We start from the raw sequence: 25,951 nt of genomic DNA, 5'->3' as shown, positions 1-25,951 counted from the left end.
TAAAGGGCAAAACTGGTCTCTTTTGTATCTACTGAAGATTTGTGGGTTTGGAAACCTTAGAAACATGTTGGTTGAAGTTTTTTAAGGTGTGTAGAGGTGGAGGGAACACTTGGTGAATGTAAATCCAAGTTTGGAGTCTTTGGTGGCATTGTGTGCATTTGGGAACACCATTGAAACATAGGGGTTGGGTCCATATTGTGCTTGAATTTGCAAGTTTGTGGTTAGATCCTCCATCCTCTACATCAAATGGTATCAGAGCATCAACAAGGTCTTTTGGGAGTAGATAAGTTGTAGGTTTCGTCATCATAGGAGTCTTTGTCATCCTTAGTGTGTTGGTCCCTTTGTTGAAGCCTTGGAGTGTCTAATTCCTCCTTGTGTGTCCCAGAGTTGAAAGGTACATAAGTGGTGTCTAGAGATTTCTTGGTGAGGAAAGAAAGAGAATCAGTGAGTTGCCCTTGGGAAGGAAGAAAACTTGTTGTGAAAATGCCTCCTAAAAATCAAATGGCTAGAGAACTTGAAGAATTGAGAGAAGAGTTGGCAAGAGAGAAAAGAGAGAGGAGAGAACTTGAAGCATCTAGAGTGAGGGAAGAAAGACAGATGAGAAGAGAGAGGTTGAAGCTTATTGCAAGGATAGAATCCTTAGAAAAGGAAAGGCAAGAACCTAGAGGAGAAGAGGTTAGAGGAAGAAATCATGGAGAGAACCATGAAGAAGAAGAGGTGGGTAATGCAAGGCGAGAGCATGAGACAACAGATGATCCTAAAGAAAGGAGATTTATGAGAATCATTAAGGCAATACAAGGTAATGTTGGGAAGAACCATATTGATTTGCCAATATACCAGGGTAAAATGGATAGTGAAGAAGTGCTAGGGTGGACAGAGGCCCTTGAGAACTACTTTAATCTTGAAGACATAGAGGCAGATAAGAAGGTAAAAGTAGCAAAAGAAAGACTGAGAGGAACAACACTCACTTGGTGGACTAGTGTTCAGAATGAGAGAGAGGAAAGGTGGTGCAGGGCACCTAACCTATGTGGTAGGGGGGAACAAGTATCTATGTTGCCGGACACCTTGCCACTCCATGAAAGCGAGGATTCAAGTAGATTAGGAAGTTGGAATAAAGGTTTAGTCCATATTTTACAAGTTGGTCTATGCTTTTTAATAAAGGCACATGTAAGGCCCACAAGCATTTTGGTGTGGTTATAAACCAAGTGACTCCATGGGACCAAAAGGCCTTAGAATAGGGTATTTAGAGTCTAAACAATATTAGCAAAAAGTGGTTGTTTGTTTGTTTTATGGTTGGGAACGCCTATATGGTTGTTCCAATGATCATGTAGACCTTTATATATATCATATGTGATCTCAGTTGAAAGGGGGAGATCAAAGTGTACGGTGGATTGGAGAAAAAATAATAAAAACTTCAATTTTATGGAAATTTACTGGTAATCGCTCGGTTGTTATGCTGGTACGGATCTGTACAAAACTTTTATGATTGCTAAGTGTATGAAATAATTGTAGGGGTGAGTTAGGAAACTTTTGGTTTTTGTTTGACTCAAAAAGGAGTTGGGGTTTAAAAGTTATCTGCATTTTAGTATAAGGTGGTCTGAAAAGCCTTATTTCCTAGACCCTTCCACAAATGCATCCCTAACTTGCATTCCCACCAGTGGCACCCTCTAAAACTAAGGGATATGCAAGTTAGGAGACTAGGCAACATAATGCCAGAGGTTGGAGGCCTGGAGAGAAGGGCAACTATTTTTCCAAGTCGGCCCTAGGTCAAGCAAGCCCATGTGCTTGACCGATTTTTGCAAGGTAATTGGTGGCAGTCATGGTTGCAGGCACTTTTGGTCAGTTTGAGTGCTAGATTTGGATGCATTGAGTGTGTTGGAGATTACCTTAAGTGTTTTGGGTCTTGGGAACCCACCTTGCCCATTCTTCCTTGAAGCCCTAGCCTAACTTGATCAACTAGGCCTAGGTACCAAGAAGCAACTTGGAGGGTGCTGGAGCAAGATCAGCCCAAAAGCTTTTGGATTCTTAGTAGGTTCCAAGAAGGGTGTTTGGACCTATGGATAATTCCCTATGCTGTTACGGGATACTAGGAGAAAAGTGCAAAGAAGCTAATTGGAAGGCTACAAGGTTTATAGGCCTAGAAGTGCAAAGGTGTGTTGAGAGTTTGGTGGAACCAAACAAATTGATGATTTTGGGTTGAAATAGTATGTCCATGATTGTCTCCATTTCTAGTGATAGTTGATGAGGCTTTTGAAGTTGGATTTCCTTGTTTGTCTTGGAGGTTGAGTATACCTGGAGTGGGTAAGAGGACTTGTGAGAAGTCCTAGAATCCTAAGTTGGATTGTGACAGTCATTTATTAGCTTGTGGAAGGTAGTTGCTACAGACTCTGCATCAAAAGGGGATTGAATAAGATTTCAGATTGGGAGAGAATGAAGACCATGGTGAGAAATCAATTCTTGTCATCTGATTTAGCAATCCAAATAAAGATAAGAAGGAACAATTTGAAACAGAGGGATATGGATGTCATGTCCTATACTGAGAAATTCCATACCCTGAGTATTAGGGGAGGACTGGAAGATGAAGATGAGAAGGTGGCTAGATACATTAATGGCCTCAAGTACAATATTCAAGATGAAATAGGATTGAATATACCAAGGACACTTGGAGAATGTTTTCAGTTGGCAATTCGGGCAGAGGAGAAGTTGAAAAGAAAGAATGAGAGGCAAGAAAATTAGAGAGGAGGTGGAACAATGAGAGGAAGAGGTGTAAGAAGTCAGTTTGACACTTCAAACAATCAAGACAAAGATAAAGGAAAAGAGATTACATCTGAGACAAGAGGAAGTTTCAAGGGAGGAAGATTTGGAAGTGGAAGAGGTAATAGTGTTTTCACAGGTAAATGCTTCACATGTGGAGGAGTAGGCAATCAATCCTACAAGTTCCCTAAGAAAGGTGTGGATTTCAGGAAGGAGGAGAGGAGAGACACCTTGACCCAAGAAGAAGAGGAAGAAAAGAAGTACGATAATGCAGACCCTGAACTTGAAGGAGAATCTTTGATGGTGAGAAGAGGACCACAAATGCAGCAGCAAAAGGAGACCAGACCATCCATTTTCAGGACAAATTGCATGAGCCATGGTAAGATTTGTAAGATGATAATAGACTCTGGTTCCTTTGATGATTTAGTGTCTTATGAAATGGTAAATAAACTAGGATTGAAGAAGTATCCTATTGATAGACTATATAGGGCATCTTGGGTCAGTGATGCATAAAATATTGTTGTAAGGGAGCAAGCAATAGTGGATTTCTCTATAGGAGAATATAAAGATCAAGTTATATGTGATGTCATTCTAATGACATGCTGCCATGTAATCCTTGGAAGGCTTTGGCAAGCCTCAAGGAAAACTATTCATTTTGGCTCATCAAATGTTTATATAGTACACAAAGATGGTGTGAAGTTTAAGCTAAATCCTTTGACTGGTCATGATGAGGAAAGAGTTATTTGTTTTGGCAAGAAAGAGTTTGTGGACTTGTAGGAGTAGAGGGAGAGTAAACATGATATGACATATCTGCCACTGAAGCCATCTCTTTGGTTATGAAGGATGAGATTATTCAAGACAAAACTCAAAATTTTGCTTACAAGCAGACAGTGACAACAAAAGGAGTGATGATAGGAATAGTATGGTGTCCTTTGGTGACGAGAGTGAACAAAGAAGTGAACATATCCATGGAGGATAAGAGATAGGGTCAGCATGACCTCAGATAACAAGTTATTCAGCCTTTGTCAAGGATAAAACATGATTGTTCATAATCAGCAAGCAGTAAGGTTACCATGACTGGTAACAAGGATCCAATGCTTTTTGTTTCTAATGATTTGTATGCAGGTGTGCAGGGTAATACATTGCAGGTGCAAAGTTGCAAACATCCCTCTAGAAGGATGGGAGGAAAGAAGATAGTACCCCTTAACTCTTGGGACAAGAGTTTCTTTGAAGGTGGGGTGTTTGGTGCAGGGGCACCTATTAAATCATCTAAGAGAGCCTTGGTACCAGATGAAGATAGAGGATCAAAGACATCATTGATTGTTAATTGGGATATATTAAAACCAATAATGGAATTATGTAATAAACAATGTACTTTGAAAGACAAAAGTCATAAAAGTCCTAGTAAGGAACTAAGGGCAACATGATGTAAAATGGCCAAAAGAGCCATACGGGGTAGTCTTAGGATAGTTTCATAATTAGTTGCATTTAATAAATCCATATGACCAATTTTGAGTCAATGGAATAGTTTAGAAAGTTAGGGAATGCATAAAAACTATAGTTTGAAATTTGAATTTCAAATTCAAACGGTCATATTAGTTTTGGAGGGAAAGTAGTAATTTGGTATTTGTTTGATTAAATAAACCTTTGTAACCAACTTGGTCGGTTGGACAAGTGCATATAAGCCTATTTAAGTTGTTATGAACATATGCAAGACATGAATCATTATTGGAATGGAAAAAATCACAGAAATTGTACAAAACAACAATCATACTTTCCTCTGCATCAATAAGAAAAATAAAAAATAAATGATACTTATACATACAATGGGGCTCTCTGTGCAAATGGAAATCCCTGATGATCTAGGACGTCGAATCTGTACAGGCTCATCGCCAGTAGCCGCACCCTATATACAATAAATAATGTAATTAAATGAGATTACCACAAACATTTTACAAGAATGCATCGATATTTAATCAATTAGAAAACATTTAATTACCTTTCCTTTGTCAGTGCATGTTGGCTCACCCCCCGCACTTTGTCCCCCTAGGGCAGGTGGTATCTGCAAGATAAAAGAAAGATTAGCAACCATATATGCTACAATATCAAATAGAAAAAAAAAATGCAAACACAACATAATGTATCGTAGATGTCTCAAGGCCAAATGAAATGGCCGAGAGTGTAGCATCGTCTATCTGTCTGAGCTCCTCCTCGGTCATCAACTAAACATGAATGAAGATCACATACATGTAAAAGTCAGTATGGCTTAAAAATTAAAATTACTCTATTATAAAAATTAACTTTAAATCGCATATGTCATAACAAAAAAATGTATACACATACCGACATCGAAGGAGTCCATGCCTCTGCATTCCCCTCCTCTCTTGCATTAGGGTCTGTAGGCTCTGCATGTGCGTCTGGTGTATCCTCGTCTAATACAAAATGATACTTAGGAAGATCACCTATGGGACCCAGGAAAATATTCTTGCATTTAATGCAAGTGTGAGGCACACAAACATGTGATGAGCTAGCCGATGATGAACTGGCACCAACATCATCAACACGAGGAGGCAGGACTGACCTAGCCTGAGATATTATTAGGCTACTCAACCTATGAATGGCTCTGATGGTCTGAGAGCTAGCCTCTGCCATAATATATGGATGTTGCACTTGAGGAGGGGGGGAGATATTAGGGGGGGGGGGACAAAAGTGCCAAGTTTCTTCCGCTGGGAAGAGGGTCTATCCTGAGGAGCTCCTAGTCCTAAGCCCATGTTGGGCTTCATGCTCCAATAGTTCACTTTAAGTTTCAACACAAATTCTACATATAATTTTCTAAAGAAATAAAATGGTATGTCTAAATTGCCATGTGGAGGGATATCAAAGACCATCCACCAACGATCCCAAAAATTTGCACGTATGGCGTCATTTGTGCACCATTTAATCGATAGTTTGGTTTTTTTTGGGTCAACCGGTATACCCATTTTTGGGTTAGCAAAAAGGCTAGCCAAATCGTCTTTGGTTATGTTGAGGGTCACGACCTCATCATAATCCAAACCATCATCAAACATCTGGTGCATTTCATCATGCCAACGAAGAGCGGCATTTTGTTGGTTCGTAAGGGTTTCAATGTTATTCACTATGGTGTTTAACGTGGATAACATAGGAGCTAGTGCAATTACATTATTATATGTTCTATGCAAACCTCTCAACTCAGTGAGATTTTCATTTATCAAATCCTCGATTCGAGGAGGGTTTTGAGGAGGTAGAGGATCATTTGGTGGATGGTTTTGTGGGGATAATGGATCGTTTGGTGGTGGGTTACGAGGAATATTATTCCCTGCCTCAGTGTCATCATTCTGATCAGCCATTCCTATTGAATTGCAAAACATAATATATATTTTTAAAAAATCTAAATTTTAACCATTTTTGTCAAAAAAACCCTAGATTCAACTAAAACAAACAAAATCATCCTAAAATATATTAAATTTAGGTTAAAAAAGAGTTGGGGGAAAAAAAAAATACCTAAATATCTTATATCCGATCGATAATGGTAATACTAGCCCCAAATTCGCGTAAAATGAGGGCCCGCGGGTCTATGATTTTATTTAATCCAATGCACAGGTATCGGATATCCGATATATCATCAGATATCTGATATGGCCGCAATAACATATAATGAGTATAATATATATAATATAACATATAACATATAATATATATTACATTATATATATTTTTATATTATATTTTATATATATTATAATATAAAATATTATATTATATAATAATATTGTTATTATATTATATTATTATAATTTATAATATATTATACTTTCTTATTATATATTATATTATAAGATATTACTTTTTATTATTATATTATATCTTTTATATATATATTATATTACATTACTATATATTATAATTTATTAAATATTATATTATATTATTATAATATATTAAATATTATATTATATTATTATAATAATAATATTATATTAAATAATATTATTATTATTATTTAATATGATATATTATTTAATATAATAATAATATTATTATTATTATTATTATTATTTAATATGATATATTATTTAATAATAATATTTAATATGATATTATTATTATTTAATATAATATTATTATTAAATAATAATAATAGCATATTAAATATTATTATTAAATAATATATCATATTAAATAATATTATATTAAATAATAATAATATCATGTAGTAAATATTAATATTAAATAATATATCATACTATTATATTATAATTATTATTATTATTATTATATTAAATAATAATAATAATAGCGGTATAATATTATTACTCTAATTATTAGATATCCGGTCACATGTCGGATATTCGATTTAAAATCGGATATCCGATAAGGCTCAACCTTACCTTCCAGGTTTGGTTCCTGGATAGGTGAAAAAAAGTCAGAGCGGATTTTGAAGCGCTTTTAGGCATCTTCAAACTCTTTTTTTTTTCACATCGCCACTTTTTGGCACACCATGATCCTGCACATACCCTTGAATCACACAAAAAAATATTGAGTGAATTGAATATTACAAAGAAATCAATCCTTACAAAGGAGATCAAAACCCTAAAAGGTAAAAACTAGGTTGCATGATAATAATTAATAAAAGAATTAATTACTATATGCCTAAAGTTTAGCTTAAGTAAAATAGAGATAATAAGAAAATACCTTATTAATCTAACATGATTCTTTTAAGAGAAACACAAAGAGAGGAGAAAGACATATTTTCTCAAAGTCATCTACCTCCAAGAGGAGATCTTGAACAAAAACTAACATCATTGACCAAAATAGGTGAAGGGGTATGACATTTCACACCTTCCCTATTAGGTAAACAAATTTTTTTATCAAGGATAAGACACTCGAATGCCCCATGTAAGCATTTATTTCTGATAGACATACACTTCCAAAAAATTTGTACATGAAAGTGTGAAGGCAAGGGAAAAGGACATATTATGTTGCTCATAAAATATGATTATACATGAAGGAATAACATTGTATAAAATAAAGAAGCCTTAATAAGCTAAGCTACAAAAATTGCATGGTGTGGAATAACATAATAACCAAAGGGAATGATAATTCATATGATTATTAATATTAAGAAAAAACATCAAATTAGTTGTAATAGGAATAATACATTTATGAAATATTTCTTGAAAAAATAAGTCTAAATTGAAGACAATCGACAAGAGAATGCATACTAATATTATGATTTAAATTGATGGGCTAGATTGAAGGCCATGTTTTTATGTGTTTTTTTATGTTTTAAGAATTCATTTCTATATAAGGTGTCTCATGCTAGTCACCAAAAACTCTTTTTATGTTTTAGGTCCAAGGACTTTAACTATGTTAATAACATATGATAGTTTTGGAATTTATCTATTTTGATGATATGTTTGGTATAAAGAACTAGAATTATCATTATGATGTTCCTTATGAATGGATAAAGTTTGATATAACTTCCTACAACCATGTGATTTATTATCCTATAGCCATGTGACTAATATAAGGAATGAATGAATGTGGAATAAATGAGTTATATATCTTGTACAACTAACACCTCTTTCTAGGAATAAGCCAATACAGAAGAAAGTGTAGTGCCTCTCATGTTTGCAGTCTATACCTTGTTTATTTTTTATTTGAGAGATACTTGATACTCTTATTATGTGTACTTTGAGATGACCTAAGGGTCGGATGTTATACTTTGATTTCAATATCTTAGATGCTTTATTGCTATGTTGTTCAGTTTATCATATTGCACGTTGATGTCATTTTGAGATCACAGTAGATCTATGATGATATCTGGTTATTTGGTATTTGGACATGTCTCGAATTCTATTATGTGATGGATTTTATGCTATGGTGACTTTCATTCTTGTTTCCTTATGCTCTATGCGAAATGTGAGTGATGTAAATGGATTATTTCAGTCTAATTAAGTAAATGGTTAAATTAGATATTTAATGCATTTATTGCTTCGACTATGATATTATATGCAATTTCACTTGATCGTATGTTTTAGTGTGTAGGATTTATAACCCTGGTAGTGGAAAATGGAGTTAGTGATTCAACTATTCATATTTTACCAATGTCGTCCCTATATAGTCGATGTATCCTTATTTAATTATTGAAATTAAACCTTTTGGTGGTTAGTAAATTCGAACTCATCTGCATTATGTGACTAGACCAATGAGGGTGTCTGTGCATTTAGAGGTTCGCATTGTCGTGAAAGTTGTTAAGGAAATTTATGTGATTTTGGGTTTTCAGGCTTTAAATTTTATTGAATTTAATTTTTGGTAGCTTTTCCATAGATGAATTCCTATTTCTAGGAATGGCCTATTTTCATTTGGGTCGATTCGGGGTTTAATTAGGTTGGCAAGTTATTTACCCTAATCAATTTTTCACTTGAAAAGTGAATAAGTATTGAAAGAGGAATTTAATTCCTCACTTCTCACTTTTGTAATTTGTAATTTGAGATCTTTTTTCTAAAATCCTTTTATGAAGGATTGGCTTTTTGTTCGTTGTGGGAGCTATTTGCGAGGACAGACTCATTGGATCCAACTCAGGGAGACCTTGCTTTGCCGTCATTTTTGGCTGTATTTGCGAATTATTTATTTTACCTGGTTGTTCTTCATTTCAACCCCTTTTGCTGCCAAGTAGGGCTCTCTCATTTTATTGTTTCAACTCCATTTCTAGCTTTTTATCTGGTAGTTGTTTGTTTGGAGGCTAAGAACTAGTGTTCCCCTCTATTTTTGTTTAGTGGTTCTACTCAGTTGGTCGAGTATGAATATTTTCCCTATTTTCAGGATGGAGGTTTGGGGTTTTGCACTGTTATGCTGGTCATTTTTGCATACAATGTTTGAACCCAACTTTTATTGGATTTTTGAGGCTTTTGTGCCCAAGGACCAAATGGGTTTTAATTTTGAAGTTTTCTAGTTTTGGGGGTCTTTACCTCATTTTGTGTGCCACCCCATTTTCTCAAGTTTTCCTAGCATGATGTTGTTCGTGGACTTGGATCATCCATTTGGACATTAGTCACACTTTCTTGCACTTTTATGTTGCATTGGGATGTGTGCCATCCTCCCAAGCTTGTTTTTGGTTCAGTGATATTTTGCATTGTGTTCTCATCCAATCCTTATGTTATGATCTTCATGATGGTTGTGCACCACACATGAGTACGTGCACGTATATTGTCAAGTAACTTACGAGGCTCGATCTCTCGTTTGTACTTCAATAGAGTTATGATTATTTGGGGTTGGGTTGGGAATATGCATGCCTATGGGCACTCATTGTTGGATGAGCATGGGTAGGGTAGGATAGCATATGGAGGGGGATTCTATCTCCTAGCCCGGTGACCACTACCCAAAGGATTGGTAAAGGAAGTTTTAAGTAAGTGATAACTAAATAAAACACTCGGTGGTAATAACATTTAAGATAATAAAAATGCTTCAGTGTGAGAGCCTTCCTTTGGAAAGTTGAATCCGCACAGTTCCAAGCTTGGGCTTGTTGATGCCAAGCAACTCTCCATGATGTCAGGCCTTACTTAGTAGCCCATTGAGTGTCTAACTAGGACTTGTAGTTTATGCATTGTCTATGATCTTGGATTTAGTCATCATACTCTCTGGCATGAGTGTTAGCCATGGACATTTTCTTTATGTGTGTTTGTGGTTGGATCATTATCTCCATCAACATAGCGGAGTGGGTCTACAAGTTCCACATGGTTAGGAGGCATAGCTACCTTCGCCATTGTTGGCGACCGGTGTACACAGGTGGTTCTTTATTCTAGTACGATTGTTGCTTGTTGTTACACTTGGTACTTCAGGTTCTAGAGTATGTTATCTAGTATTTTATGCTTTCATTGGAATCTTGTATATCATGTTAGATGATGTAGTTTTATTGACGCATTCCTGTATTATGATATTTAGCATATGCTAGATGATGAGTCGATTTGCAGGATTTTCTTATGCTTTACTTTTTAGCATGTTAGATTTCCTTATTCTTATGTTGTAGCATATTCTAGTAGTGATGTCCTCAGAAGATAGGCCTAACGATCTGGTCAGTAGTTTGGGATGTTACACACGAGAAATGACTAGGACTTTCAACGTCTCACAATGCTATTACAGTTGGGAGGAACTGCATACTTAGTTTAGTTGTTCTATTCATTGCAATGTTGTTTCAGTTCATTACGATATTGTTTTAGTTCACTGCGATGCTACCTTTTGTACTTTGTGTTACTGCTTTGTAAGATGGTTAGATGTAGTTCAGTCTGGTAGTTATTGTTTCGAGTGTCTATGCCTCGACTGTGGATCTAGTACTCCCTGGTGTGGAGCTTGTAACTTCTTGTTTTATCCCTTGATTTGTCCTTGGAGCATTTCTTGTTGTTCCTAGGCCACTATGCATCAGCATTGGGTGATACTTTAAAGTAATGCACACCCAAAGGAGAAATATCATGTGAGCCCTAATCATATCACACGCCTTTACGAGAAATGTCATGTGATACTGGAAAGTATCGCACACACATTAGAGAAAGGTCATACAATACTTGTGAAGTATCACACACCTTCTTGAAAGGTGTCACCCAAACCCTAAAAGTATCACACTCCTTTATTAGAAAGTTTGTACAATACTGGAAAGTAACGCATTGTGTTGTATTAAAGTATCACCAGGGTTTTGGAAAAACTTGTCCGGGCAGATAGCGGGCACTTTTTAGTTTGATCAAAAGTTTTTCTAAGGTATTTTGGATACCCTTTATAGTGTTCTCAAATACCTTGGGATTGCATTCTGAATTTGGTAAGTTTTCACATTCAAAATTGTTTGCGTCCTTCCGTTGTTAATCATTTTGGTTAGTAGTGGCATTTGGAGTTCTGTTGGTGTTTGTATATATATATCCTGGCTTATATTTATCCTTGTTCCCAAGGATCTCCAGGCGGGGCATTACATCTAGTATCAAAGCCTAGTTGCAACATTGGGATATATGCATTATGCTTCCACTATGTTTGTGCTTTCTATTGTGTATTGCTATTATATGTTTGATATTGTGATATATTTTTGGTTCATGTTTGTGTCTCTTATGTTTGTGACAAATGTTATGAATTTATCTTGTTGCTTCCATAGCGATGTCTCTTGCACATAGGTCTGGTGGTCGCGGTGGTAACCGGCGCGTTCTTCAAGAGGAAGAACACCATGAGGAGGAATGATAGGATGGTGGGGGAGAACAAGGTAATAATAATTAGAATGACATGTGGGCGTTGATGCCAATTCTTCAAGAGATCCTTGCTTGGTTGGGCCCTCATGCAGAAGAACGTCAATAGGATCACAATTAGGAAGAGGGATCTCATCATGGAGATTCCCATCACCCAAAGCATAGAGAGGAGAAGTTTGAATGGGAATGTTCTCATATGCCACCTAGTGGTAGAAGACACCAATGGAGAGGTTTTGGTCATAATGACCATGATGATTTCACTCAGGTTGTAATGATGCAGGAACTTCAGAGGTCTAAACCACTGTTGTTTGATGACCAAGGAAAAAGACTCAAGGTTGAGACCTGGTTACTTGATATGGAGCATTGTTTCTCCTTACTACCTTATGGGAGCAACATGAAGGCCCATTGCGTGATCACACAGTTGAGGGAACATGGTTCTATTTTGTGGGATATAGAAAGTGATAGGCTTTATATCGATGTAGTGGATCTCACTTGGGAGATCTTTGAGGAGATTTTCAGGGAGAAATTCCTATCGCCATAGTATCGTGAGGCTTGCATTGATGAATTCCATGAACTTAAGCAAGGCCTTATGACATTTGATCAATATGAGAAGAATTTCCTTGGGTTGAGGTAGTACTCAAGCTATAAGCATGATGAGGTACTCATCACTCAACATTTTGTTAGGGGCTTGAGGGACTCTATCATTGGGGATGTTTGTGCCCATAAATCAAGGACACTTGCACTCTTTGTTGAGAAGGTGAGGATCATAGAGAGCAATGTGACTAGTGATTTTGGTGGCAGATCAGGTTGACTAAAGAAAAGTGCACAACCTTCAGGGTAGGATGCATAGTATTCTTAGCCCTCAGGTAAGAGCCAGACCTTATCAGCATCTTCTCAAGGTGGTAAAAATTGTGGTAATCAACAAGGATATTTGCCCTAGGATGGAGAGCCTTTAGGTAACTCAAGGAAGAAAGGAGGTGACTAGAATCAAGGACATAAATCTCGGCAAGATCATCCTCCTTAGAGTGCTCAGCAAAACTCTAGTAGGGGTAGTGCACCTTATCCTAGTGTTACTTTAGGTGGCCGCAAAATAGGTTCTAGCTTTCGAGGAACTATTATTCTTGTGGTCAGCCTGGCCATGAATCTTTTGAGTGTTCTATCAAACCATCTTTAGGACCTGGTAAGAGTACAGCCACATCGGAGCCTACAGTGGGAGATGTTGGTAGGAGTCATTGAGTCTTTGCGATGGTTGATAACAATAAAACTGAGCATTAAGGTATAGTAGTCAAGGCTACAAGTACATTGCATGGTATTTTAGCTTCAGTCTTGTTTGACTCTAGTGCTTCAAACTCTTTTATTTCACCATCTCTTGTTCATTGATGTGAGCTAGTGGCAACACATCAAGTCGATAGGTGGTAGGTTGAGTTAGCCACAAGATCTAAAGTGGTTGTAGACTCCTTCGTTAGAGGTTGTGTTTCAAATTTGGGAACCTTCAGTGTCACCATAGTGGATCTTTATATCCTACCTCTAGGATCTTATGGCATTATTTTTGGCATGGATTGGTTAGCCATCCATCAGGTGAATATAGATTGTCATCATAAGATGGTATAGTATGTTGATGACACAAGTTGGTAGGTGGAACTTCTAGGGGTTTAGAGACTAGTCTCACTTCAAATGATCTCAGCTAATTAGCTCAAGTAGAGTGTATACAAGGGTTGTCAGTTGTTTCTTGTGTTTGTAGTGATCTTGAGGAAGCTAAGAGTCATACGATGACACTTGATGATCACCCACTCCTTCATGAGTATGCAAATGTGTTTCTTGATAAGATTCCAAGTGTGCCACCACAGCGTGACATTGATTTTCAGATCAATCTTGTACCAAGAGAGGAGCTGATTTTACAAGCTCCTTACTGCATGACTACTCAAGAGTTGAGTGAGCTCAGATTGCAGTTGGAGGAATTTTTGGCCAAAGGTCATATTCATCCTAGTGTATCCCCATGGGGTGCACCAGTCATCTTTGTAAAGAAGAAGGATGATTCATTGTGTTTGTGCATTGACTACTGACAGTTTAATAAGGTGATGGTAAAGAACCTGTATTCTTTGTTGAGGATAGATGACTTGTTCGATCAAATGAAAGGAGCATGAGTGTTCTCAAAGATTGATCTAAAGTTGGGATACCATCAACTTCGTATCCAAGAGGCTAAGATTCATTGGACAGCTTTTCGTACATAGCATGGGCATTATGAGTTCACGATTGTACTGTTTGGGTTAACCAATGTGCCATCGATGTTCATGAGTTTGATGAACAGAGTATTTTGCATGTACCTCAATCAGTGTTTCATTGTGTTCTTGGATGAAATATTGATCTATTTGAAGACTATTGAGGAACATGAGGTACATTTACGTCAAGTATTGCAATGCTTGAGAGACCATAAGTTGTATGGAAACTTGAGTAAATGTGGGTTCTTCCAAGTAGAGGTGAAATATCTGGGATACATCATTACTAGTGATGGAATTGCAGTGGATCTAGAGAAAATTTGTGTTGTCATGGATTGGCCAGTACCCACTAATGTCTCAGAAGTTCGTAGTTTCATGGGATTGGCAAGTTACTACAGTTGCTTTCTGAAGGATTTCTCACAAGTAGCTCATCCATCACTTCTCTTGAGTGGAAAGGGAAGAATTATGTTTGGTCAGACCTATTTGAGGAAATGTTCAATGCTCTTAAGGAGTGTTTGACTAGTGCATCAGTCCCAATGCTTAATCTTGTAGGTGATTTCATGGTTTGCACAGATGCTTCGTTGGAAGGAGTGGGTGCAGTGTTGATGTAGGATGGTCAAGTGATTCCATATTAGTCTAGAAAACTCAAGGATCATAAGCTTACTTACCCCACTCATGATTTGGAACTTGTGTCCGTGGTGCATGCCCTTGTCTGTTGGAGGCATTTTATTTTGGGACACAAGTTTGAGTTGCATAGTAATCATAAGAGCTTGCAATATATCTTTATTCATCCAAACCTGAATGCATGACAATGTCGATGGATGGAGTTCTTATGTGAATATGACTTTGATGTTCATTACATTAAAGGGAAGGAGAATGTCATCGCGGATGCCTTGAGTAGGAGGCGACATGAGGTATCAGTGTTGTCGTTGGGAGTAGAATTGCAAGGCTATATCTTGGAGGCTTTGCCTAGTGACACTTGGTATGAGGAGGTGAGGGTAGAGATCAAGTCTAGATGTACCCTTGAGGGGAGGTCTTTGGGTTATTTCCTTGAGTCCAATGGACTAATGTGGCACTTAGGGCGAATCTATGTACCCGTGTCAAGTGATCTTTGTGCCTTAGTTTTGTCAGAAGCACATCACACACCATATTATGCACATCCTGATGTCAAGAAGATGGATGTTGAACTTAAGCAACTGTACTTTTGGGCAGGGATGAGGCACCATGTTGCTAATTTTGTTGCTCAATGTCTCGAGCGCCAGAGAGTGAAGGTAGAGCATTAGCATCTGGCAAGTCTTTTGTAGTTGCATATCATTCCAAAGTGGAAATGGGATACAATATCTATTGACTTTATCATAGGATTATTTGTGCCATCACGAGGACATGATTGTATTATGGTGACAGTGGACAAGTTATCCAAGGTAGCACATTTTTCACCCACGAGAGCATCCTACACAGCTTCTTCTGTAGCGCATGTTTTCTTGGAGGATATTGTTCATTTGCATGGGATTCCTTGTCGAATTATTTCGGATAGAGATTAGGTGTTTACTTCTACACTATGGACATCTCTCCAACATGCTTTAGGTGCACAGCTCAATTTTAGTTCAGCTTATCACCCATAGATCGATGGTCAAACAAAAAGAGTGAAATGGTTTCTAGAGGATATGCTTCGCATGTATGTGATGGACAGGTGGGTGAAGTGGGAGGATTATTTATGCTTTTTTGAGTTTGCATTCAACAATGGGTATCATAGTTCTCTTGGCATGTCACCTTTTCAGGCTTTGTATGGTAGGTCGTGTCGTACCCCTTTGAGTTGGGATCGTTTAGAGGACTGAGTTCTTTTGGGGTCAGAGATGCTTCAGGATATGGAACAATAGGTTGTTTTTATTAGGGAGCATTTGGTTACTGCTCAGGATAGACAAAAGAAGTATGTTGATGCCCATAGGTTGGATCGTCACTTTTCTATTGATGACCAGGTGTTTTTTAGAGTATGGTCGAGGAAGAGCCCCATTCGTTATGGGAAAGGCTCTAACTTGGTGCCACATTTGTTGGACCATTTGAGATCCTTGAGAGGATTGGTCTTTTTGCTTATTGAATAACATTGTCACCTAGCCTACTATGCATCCATGATGTCTTTCATGTTAGATGATGTAGTTTTATCGACACATTCCTATATTATGATATTTAGCATATGTTAGATGATGAGTTAATTTGCAAGATTATCTTATGCTTTACTTTTTAGCTTTTTAGATTTCCTTATTCTTATGTTGTAGTACATTTTAGTAGTGACATCCTCATAAGACAGCTTTAACAATCTGGTCGATATTTTGGGATGTTATGTGTGGGGGATGGCTAGGACCTTCGTGGTCTCATGATGCTATTACGGTTGGGAGGAACCACGTACTTATTTTGGTTGTTTAGTTCATTGCGATGTTGTTTTAGTTCACTATGATGTTACCTTCTATACTTTTTGTTACTACTTTGTTAGAAGGTTAGATGCAGTTCAATCTAGTAGTTATTGTCTTGATTGTCTATGCCTCGACTGTGGATCTAGTACTCCCTAGTGTGGAGCTTCTAACTCCTTGTTTTATCCCTTGATTTGTCCTTGGAGAATTTCTTGTTGTTTCTAGGTGACCATGCATTAGCATTGGGAAATAATTTAAAGTATCGCATGCCCAAAGGAGAAATATCGTGCGAGCCCTTATTGTATCGCACACCTTTTGGAGAAATGTTGTGTGATATTGGAAAGTATCGCATGCACATTGGAGAAAGGTTGTATGATACTTGTGAAGTATTGCATGCCTTCTTGAGAAGTGTCCCCCAAACCCTGAAAGTATCACACTTCTTCATTAGAGGGGTTGTATGATACTGGAAAGTATTGCACTGTGTTGTATTAAAGTTATCCAGGCAGATAGTGGGCACTTTTTGGTTTGACTGAAAGTTTTTCTGAGGTGTTTTGGATACCCTTTATGGTGTTCTTGAATACCTTGGGATTGCATTTCGAATTTGGTAAGTTTTTGAATTCAAAATTGTTTGCGTCCTTCTGTGGTTAGTCGTTTTGGTCGGTAGTGGCATTTGGAGATCTGTTGGTGTTTGGATGTTTGTTTAGTATTTCATTGCAATCTTTGTGATCCTTGTATGTTGTATGTCATTTGCATCCATACTTGTTTTAAAAAAATTATCTTGGCGTATATTTATCCTTGTTTCCAAGGATCTCCAGGTGGGACATTATAAAAGGGGCATATTAACAAGTTATAGCAAGTGTGCATCAGCCTCAAGAGAAATTCAGGCTATCATGAAGGAAGGAGTAAAGTTTGAAGCGCATTCCAATTGAACCACATGGTTTCTTGGGTAACTTGGTTGCATTGTCTTTATGGGTAGAAGATCTAGGCACTAAAAATTCCTATATTCTGTCCAGTGTTTAGGTATACAAGGCTTATTCTTTCTTGTTGAGTGAAATCCTCGTGTACTCTTTAATGTAAACAATTGCCACTATTTATTATGAAGGAAAGGTAGCTAGTTATAATTGTATGTATATAAAAGTAAATTGGTGTATTCCTTGATGGGTTAACAAATAGGAGAGAGAGAGAGAGAGAGAGAGAGAGAGAGAGAGAGAGAGAGAGAGAGAGAGAGGGTGGGGGGGTTGTACTATTATGCTATTATACTCCATTTTCAGCAATATAGATTGATTTCAATTCCAATATGTAAAAGATTCCGTTATTATGAATACAAGAGAAATGTGCATGTTATCTTCATAGATTTTTAAGTGACTTGGTTTCACTCAACCATGCGGGGCCACTTGATAAGTGAACCTTAGCATTTTCTATTTTCTATTTCTTATTTACTATTAAAATCTATGTTTGTTCCTACAGCTGCTTGGAAACAAAATCAGTGACTCTTAAGGCTGACAGAGTAGTTCCTGATAGCAAATCTAGATTTTTTATCTTTAAATGCTTTTCCAACATTAATAATTAGAATTAGATAGGTTTAATTCTAGTAATTACCTTTTCGAAAGTTTATTTCTAAATCATAGGGCTCCAAAAGGAACTTAGTGCATATATCATGTTGCACCATTCCAAGTCCATGTCCCTAGTTTGACATTCAAATGCACCTTGAAATAGGAAAATAATAGCTTAGTAGATGCCCAATCCTTAGGTATGGGCAGTATTCCTAGTTATTAATCTATTGTTGAGGCCAACAAAAATGAAAATGCGCATTGTGATCATTTTTTTTTTTTAGGAAGTTAAAAAAGGGGAATTTAATGTCTTTTACATATTTAGTTCCCAAAAATATTCTTTCAGCCAATGGAAAATGATCTTCAATATGTGATCGAATGTTTATTTATTGTGGTAAAAGAATTTGTAATAAAGGTGAAGGATTTTTTGAAGTAGAAGAAACATCACTTATAGGTGGATTCTTTTTTCTTATTTCTCTACAAAAGAAATAATTCATTGAATCTACTTAAAGGAGGTTAAAGGCAAAACTTTCTTGAGGCCCAAAGCCTAAGCCTTGTGTAGAAAAAGGTTGTATAGGAGATTTTTAGTCCTTGTTCTAAATTTCTCAGGCCTTGTCCAAGATAGTCTTTCTTGGAAATAACATCATAACCTATCTTGGTATGTGTAGGATCATGAGGGGCCAACATGACAATATTTTAAAAAAATGCCCAAAAGTGAAAATTTGTGTTAAATTTTTAGTTGGCTTGGGGGTACATCTAGCCATTACAAAAGTCTAGGAATATTAATATACAAAACATATCAGAGGATATCCAATATTTTTTGGATATCCCATATATTTATATTAACATTATTGAGAATATTAAATTTTATATTCTAATAAAATAAATATATTATGTTAAATAATGCTATATGTATTATTATAATATCATATTATATTATCAAAATATAATAGTATTTATATATATAATAATAAGAGTTTTAAAAGGTGAGTTCTAAAACTCGTAAAATGGGTCACATGAATTTCTTTAAGTGGAGGTTACTAGTACCTTTTAATCTCCTTCCTAAAATATCTTTTACATAGTTATGCTATCTCTTAAAGTATAGAAAATAGAATTTTTATTTTTATTAGACAACACCACACTCTTTAGGAAGAGGTTTTACAACTTAAATGAGTTTATATATTTTAAAATCTTTCTTGATATTTGCTAAATATTTATTCAAGACTAAAAATGTTAGTTTAATAATACAAATTATATATCTTTGTAGTTTCCCCTTCAGTTTAGATTTACTTTTACCATTAGAGCCTTTATGTAATTACCAACATAGAAGTGTCATGTTTATGCACTAATATTTACCACATCTGATGATGTGTTTGGTTTCTCCTTTGTATCTCTACAAACTAGTTCTAATTAGTAATTTTTTTGTTCAGCTATATAGTTTAAATTATAATGTGTGATTGAATTTGATTTTATTCCACAACACATTCATCCCTTATAAAATTTAAAATTCAAATTATACAAGATATTCCCCCTAATTAATCAATATTTACAAATAATCTTTCTTTCTACATGCACCATGTTGAATACCAAAAATATCACCATTTGACATATTTTCTTCTTAATTCATACACATAGATAAATAACTAAAAAGAAAAGTATTACAACACATGATACCATGATTTTTCCATGGAAAACTCAATTTGAAAAAACCATAGTGAGAATAACACTCACTATTTGATATTTCAGTTTATAAGGTTTTAGGCAAAAGGCCAAGGAACTCATTGTCTATGATTTCAAAACGGTTCACTAACTTGTGAATATAAAAAGCTTATAGTGTTTGAGAATCAAACTTTTCTTAAGGAAATGGTCATTGTATCTCATATCAAAGATAAGGTCATTAAATTGATTAAGATTGCATATTTCAAATGTTGGTTGCAATTGTCTCTTTTGAGTCCAACTTTTAGCTTTAAATGTTTCTTATCCTTTGATAAATATTATGGTTGTCTAGTAATTCAATACATTTTATTCTTTCTAATATTGCACACTATTTTTCTTTGAGGCACATTCACCACTATATACTCATTGCAATCCTAGAAGCCTACAGAAATTCATATGAAGGGAAAAAAAAAGTGAATTATGGTCGTCCTAAAAATTGTTTCTCTAACACATGCAATGGGAGTGTGTATCATGTGGGGAATTCCATTAGGCTGGTACAAATCCCATAGAGTTGATTGTACTAAAAATAGTTTCTCTATCACATGCAATGGGAGTATGAATCATGTGGAGAAATCCATTAGGTTGGCACAAATCTAAAAGAGTTTTTAATCATCACCAAGATTAAAACACATCACTACAAGAGTCTAAATATCATATCTTGACTATAAGTGGTAAAATAGTTAAGTGCATTGACCAAACAACTAGAAAAGAAAAGTGTGATCATTCAAAATCAATGTGGACTAGAAATGTATCATATCCCACACACTCCATAAATATATAAATACATCACAATGTCAAGAACATTTGGGAAATAGGGGAATGAAATATGTCTGTTGGTGTTTTGAAACGTTACAGGTTTCAAATTACCCTAATGAGAACAAAACATATCTAGGGGCAGCTAACTCCCATTTTTAACATATCATTTCAGACACCAAGCCAACTATAAGGCTAGACCCTTCTTCTACTTCGAGCTCTGCAAAACCTAGGCGAGTGGACCTCAAATTCAATCTATATGGTACCAATGCTAAACATAATCTTGAATCTATAATCAACAGATTTAACCTTTATATCTCTTAATATTTATGCAATAATAAAGATATGCAGTAGCAAATTGCAACTCTATGAAATCCACAAGCTGAGTGAGGGCAACAATTTTTAACTCTTCACCATGAAAGCAAAAAGCATTTGATTAATGATGTTGATTATCAGCACAACCCCAAATATGCAACAATAAATACATGCAATCTCCTAACTGATCAGTCCCTTGTCCATTAGGCATTAACAAAGTTATAACATACACCTGGATATCTAAATATACTCATACACTCAGATATCTGATCTATCTATTCACCTTGCAAATAGACATCAATGTTCACAAAGACCTCATACTTATTGTAATATCCTCCTCAAATAACCAACAACCTTGTCAGATGTATTAAGCATTTACTTGGCCCTTTATTCCAATAGTAAAACACATAAGACATACAGCTTTAAGGGACTGCAAAAAGAGTTAAATTCTTTGTCCTTAAACCACAAAACATTGCAAATTACAAAAAGAGGAGATGAGAATCAGAATAAAACTAAGAAAATGATGCTCTGTATTAATCTCCTTGAAACCAATATATCAACTGTATGTCAAAACTCAGAATATAGACAACAAATGATTGTAGAATCTAATTGCTTCTAAGGAATTATAATTGTTGTTCATAATAGAGAGAAATATGTTGAATAGATGGTATCTCAGTAGTGAGTAATTTTTCTCTCCAAAACTAGAATCCCTATAATGGAGAAAGAAAAAGAAAGATATAAGAGGAAGTGAATTCCCAAATCTGATCTGAAGATGACATGTGTCCACTTGAAATTCCATCTCTTAGTAGTGGAAAGAATCTCTCTAATCTCTCTCTACAATTGCATATCAAATCTTCAATCATTTTGGCCTCCAAAAGCCAGAAATATCTAAGATATTTGATTGAAAGAAACATAACTGATTTTGATGCCAAACTTGAAACCAAGGCAAAGGTAAAAATCAATTAAATATGACCTCTAGAAGCCAAGAAAACTTTTTAGAATCGATTTTCTTCACATTCAGACTTAACAAGCCTTTATATCTGCCTCCTAACCAAATTTGATGCACAATGACAAAATCTGTCTATTTTGTTGAGAATGCCCTGGAAAACACAAATATGCTTATAACTCAAACTAGTGAGCACCTGTGCAAAAATTGACTCCATATTCAGAAAGTTCATTTCCTCCTGGTTCCAACGGTATATTGAAGTGCCTATTTTGGACAAAAATTGCCCCTATGGAGGCCATTTGAAGTTTAGGCTCTTTTTCATGGCTTTGCATAGCATTTTACAAAAATTTGACTTGCTGTGGAAACTATCTCCTACTTATCTTTTATAAAGTTTTAAACTATAGAATAACTCCAACTTTATTTAAAAAGGAACTGCACGTGACTTTCAGAGAAAAGTTTTTTATTAAAAAAAAATTATGAATCTTCAATTTCCCTCTATTTTTTATGACCATGTTAACACGTCATATTTTAATTTGCTCATTTCTTGCACAATCATCTAACCCTTCCAACTGGGCGACACGTGACATCATCTCATTGGTCCTTTATTTCGCCACATCATTGTGCCATGTCACCGTGCCACGTCATTAGTCACTATGTTGCTATCCTAGTCAGCATTCTACCACGTCATTAACAACATAACGACCTCGTGACACGTGTCATCTCTACCATGTCAACACCTCGAGAAGCATGCCACATCGGAAACCTCCACCACGTGTCAATCCCTAACTCGTCCACCTTACCACCAGCTCACTACCATGTGTCAGATTTTGATTGAGTCACCATGTCGCTATGTTATCCGCCATGCATCTTTGTCTTGGAGACATGGCAACCACCATCAGATCTGCCAAGTGTCACCATCTTGTGCGTTGCTAAAATTTGATCGCCATACAGTGCCACTTGTCATCACGCAATTGGTCAGAATTCCACATCAGCGTCCTGTCACTGCTGGATTTCACAGTTTCTGTGCCATGTCACCGTGCCACGTCATTAGTCACTATGTCGCTATCCTAGTCAGCATTCTGCCACATCATTAACAACATAATGACCTCGTGACACGTGTCACTCTCTACCATGTCAACACCTCGAGAAGTGTGCCACATCAGAAACCTCCACCACGTGTCAATTCCTGACTCGTCCACTTTACCACCAGCCACTACCACGTGTCAGATTTTGATTGAGTCACCATGTCGCTATGTTATCCGTCGTGCATCTTTGTCTTGGAGACATGGCAACCACCATCAGATCTGCCAAGTGTCACCATCTTGTGTGTTGCTGAAATTTGATCGCCATACAGTGCCACTTGTCATCACGCAGTTGGTCAGAATTCCACATCAGCATCCTGTCACTGTCGGATTTCACAATTTTCCAACGGATCGCTTACCAAAATTTTAATTTTCCAGAAGGTTGCCATGTCACTACTAGCAAAATTTCAAAAATTTCCTATTCCGAGCAAATAGGAATAGGTTTGCTCACACCGTAACAATCGTCATCCACTTAGAGCCCCTCCACCTGCCTGCAGGTTACGCAAGTCGTTGTCTCGAATAGACAATAACGTTTAGATGGGCGAGAGTATTTAAAAAGTAATGACCTTCCCACAGCACGGATGTGGGATAAAAGTTCCCTCACTATTTTACCTCTATTCACACGACTTCCTCTTTCTATTGGTCTGCTGTTGTCCATGGGGTTGGCTCTTTCTTCCAACTGCTAAATTACTTGCTCACATACATTGCTTCAGGTTGTATTTTCAAATGAGCTGGAGCCACCTCTAATCTACTCATACTTCCATCTCTCCACCCACGTTTTGACAATCCTGCCCCTCAATTACCATTTCCAGCTGGGTGGAGTGAAACTTTGGGCTTGAAATTGATGCAGGGCCACAATGAAGGGATGTTCAATATGAATGAAGTCATTAATCACATTTTTCTACCCTGCAACTCCAGAAGCAAATGCAACTCGTTCGGCATTCATCTGTGAGCCGATTTCCCTCTATAATTTTTTCGTGGAATTGCTTGGATTTTTTGCAGCAAAAAAATTCAACGGCTCTTCAGGACCCTTCTCACATATCTTTTGGACGCCGGGAAACAAATTACTCAGGATTTCTCCCAATTCCTTATGAGCAGAACCTCTGAGAATTTTACATAGATGCACACCTCCTGTAAAAGTCTGTTGAAAAATGGCACCCAATATAGCTCCTTCGCTCAGAATTTTGTTCCCTTTGTACGCAGCTTTTACCATGAATGCTGGCATCCACCTCTTGCCGTGGATTGCCTTCCCAACACTGCGGCTTCTCCCTGTTTTGGCGTGATCTTCCTCCATCCTTTGCGTGGATTTAATGTGGACTCTATCATCAGTCCCTACCTCCCCTGCCGCTTTCATTCCATCGTGGGAGCCCTGTTCCTCTTTGACTGCGTGGGTCTCCTTAACCTGCCGCCCTCCAAGTCTTAGCCATCCCTTGCTTATAAGCCGCCCCTGTTTAATACTGCGGCTTCCTCTTTTCTTATACGTTGGTTTTCAAATTACATGGGGTTCTTTCAAATGCCGCTGCCTCTATTCCTTCACATGGTCTCCTTCCAAATGGCTTCCGAAGTGTACCTCCCTTTATGCAAAAGCCTACTTTCTTCTAACGCGGGTATCCCCTGCCTGCACATCTTAATCCCCTGTCGCTGACGTGTTCTTCCAATACACGTGTGGACAACAATTCATTGCATATTGGAAATTGTTCAGGCTAGCATTGGCATCAACGTATCAACTAGCATTTTCATAAATTTGAAATTCGAAGAAGCCACACATGATATGGAAATCATATTGAAGAACAATATTCTTCCCCAAAAAAATGGAAAGAACAAATTACCAGTACACTTCCATTTGAAGAATCTGATGCATCTCTAGTACCCTCTCCAGCAATGTTAGGCCATCCATCCACCATGATATGAGTTATGAAGAAAGTGGCTTTCGTTGGGACCAAAACTCCAAGCTTTTTATAAATGCTATAGGAGGATCACCAAGGTCCTTGAGTTGTTGCTTTGCATCAAAATCCTGCAAAGCCGATTCCACTAATATAAGGCCAAAAAAGGAAAACGATTAAAACTAAGTTGTAGTACTTGTTTTAATCTTAATATATGTATGTAGGTGATTGTTCAAGATCTTGCCAAGTTTCAAGAGTACTTAAATAATGACATGGATTACAATGCACGTCTTGGGATCTTATTCTAATCTCTGCATAATTTCAATTTCACATCTTATCAATCTTATCAATCTGATATAATTAATCGGGCCCCAAAGTGGGTCCGGCTAAAAAAAATTTGTTTCCAAATGACTGAACTGCAAAACTGACTCATTCACCCTCTTGCACTGATTTGAAACAAATTTGACCACTGAAAGTGAATTTGAAGCTCATTTTACATCTTTTTGCAAATTGTCAATTTTGCGTCAGGAGGTCCTTTGACTGGCCTTAAAAACTAACCAGAACACTTGATTAGGCTCTGAAAATCATAATATCGATTCTTTGTTTTGCATACTCCTACCCTGTCGAATCTCATCTCATGATGAATTCTCAGTCAAAAGGTATTAACTGTTCAAGTTGCCCTCTCAGAACTGCCTGCAAGAAAACATGTCAAAAAATAATAAATTGCGTTGGAATTGGCTTCGAAAATTGGGTAAATTGACACTTGGAGAAACAAAAATTGGGGTGTTGGTTCACTGTCACGAGGAGAGTATAAATCTACAATTTGGGATCATGAGGAATAACTAGGTGAAAATGGCGAGCGGTCAAAGTGGGTTACTCAAATTTGCAGACTGGAAATAATGGCAGAAAAGTATTTTTTGCAAATAGAATGGACCTGCAAAAGTATGCAGACGGATTCGTCAAGACTTGAAAATTGGAACACTCAAAGAATTTTAAAGTAAAACACAGTGGTAGAATCCATTTGATTTCACCTATCACGGATCTCAAGATATGACATCATGAACAGGGGTACTAACCAATCTACCTTTG

General features: G+C 36.7%; 1 protein-coding gene across 1 annotated transcript in view; it reads right to left on the bottom strand.

The window, feature by feature from the left end:
• Window positions 1–23,637, bottom strand: part of LOC149553161 (uncharacterized) — a 39,094-nt gene extending 15,457 nt beyond the window's left edge. The window contains exon 1 of the mRNA XM_089790297.1: window positions 23,467–23,637. Within this exon, the coding sequence (XP_089646423.1) occupies window positions 23,467–23,637 (171 nt within the window). The remainder of the gene's footprint in view (window positions 1–23,466) is intronic.
• Window positions 23,638–25,951: the final 2,314 nt, after the last annotated feature.

Source organism: Cupressus sempervirens, chromosome 6 (assembly GCF_028749045.1).
Source record: "Cupressus sempervirens isolate cs-2001-9-10 chromosome 6, ASM2874904v1, whole genome shotgun sequence".
In the NCBI taxonomy this organism is placed as follows: Eukaryota; Viridiplantae; Streptophyta; class Pinopsida; order Cupressales; family Cupressaceae; genus Cupressus; species Cupressus sempervirens.
Note: the sequence above shows the minus strand (reverse complement) of the source record. Positions and strands in the feature narration are given on the sequence as shown.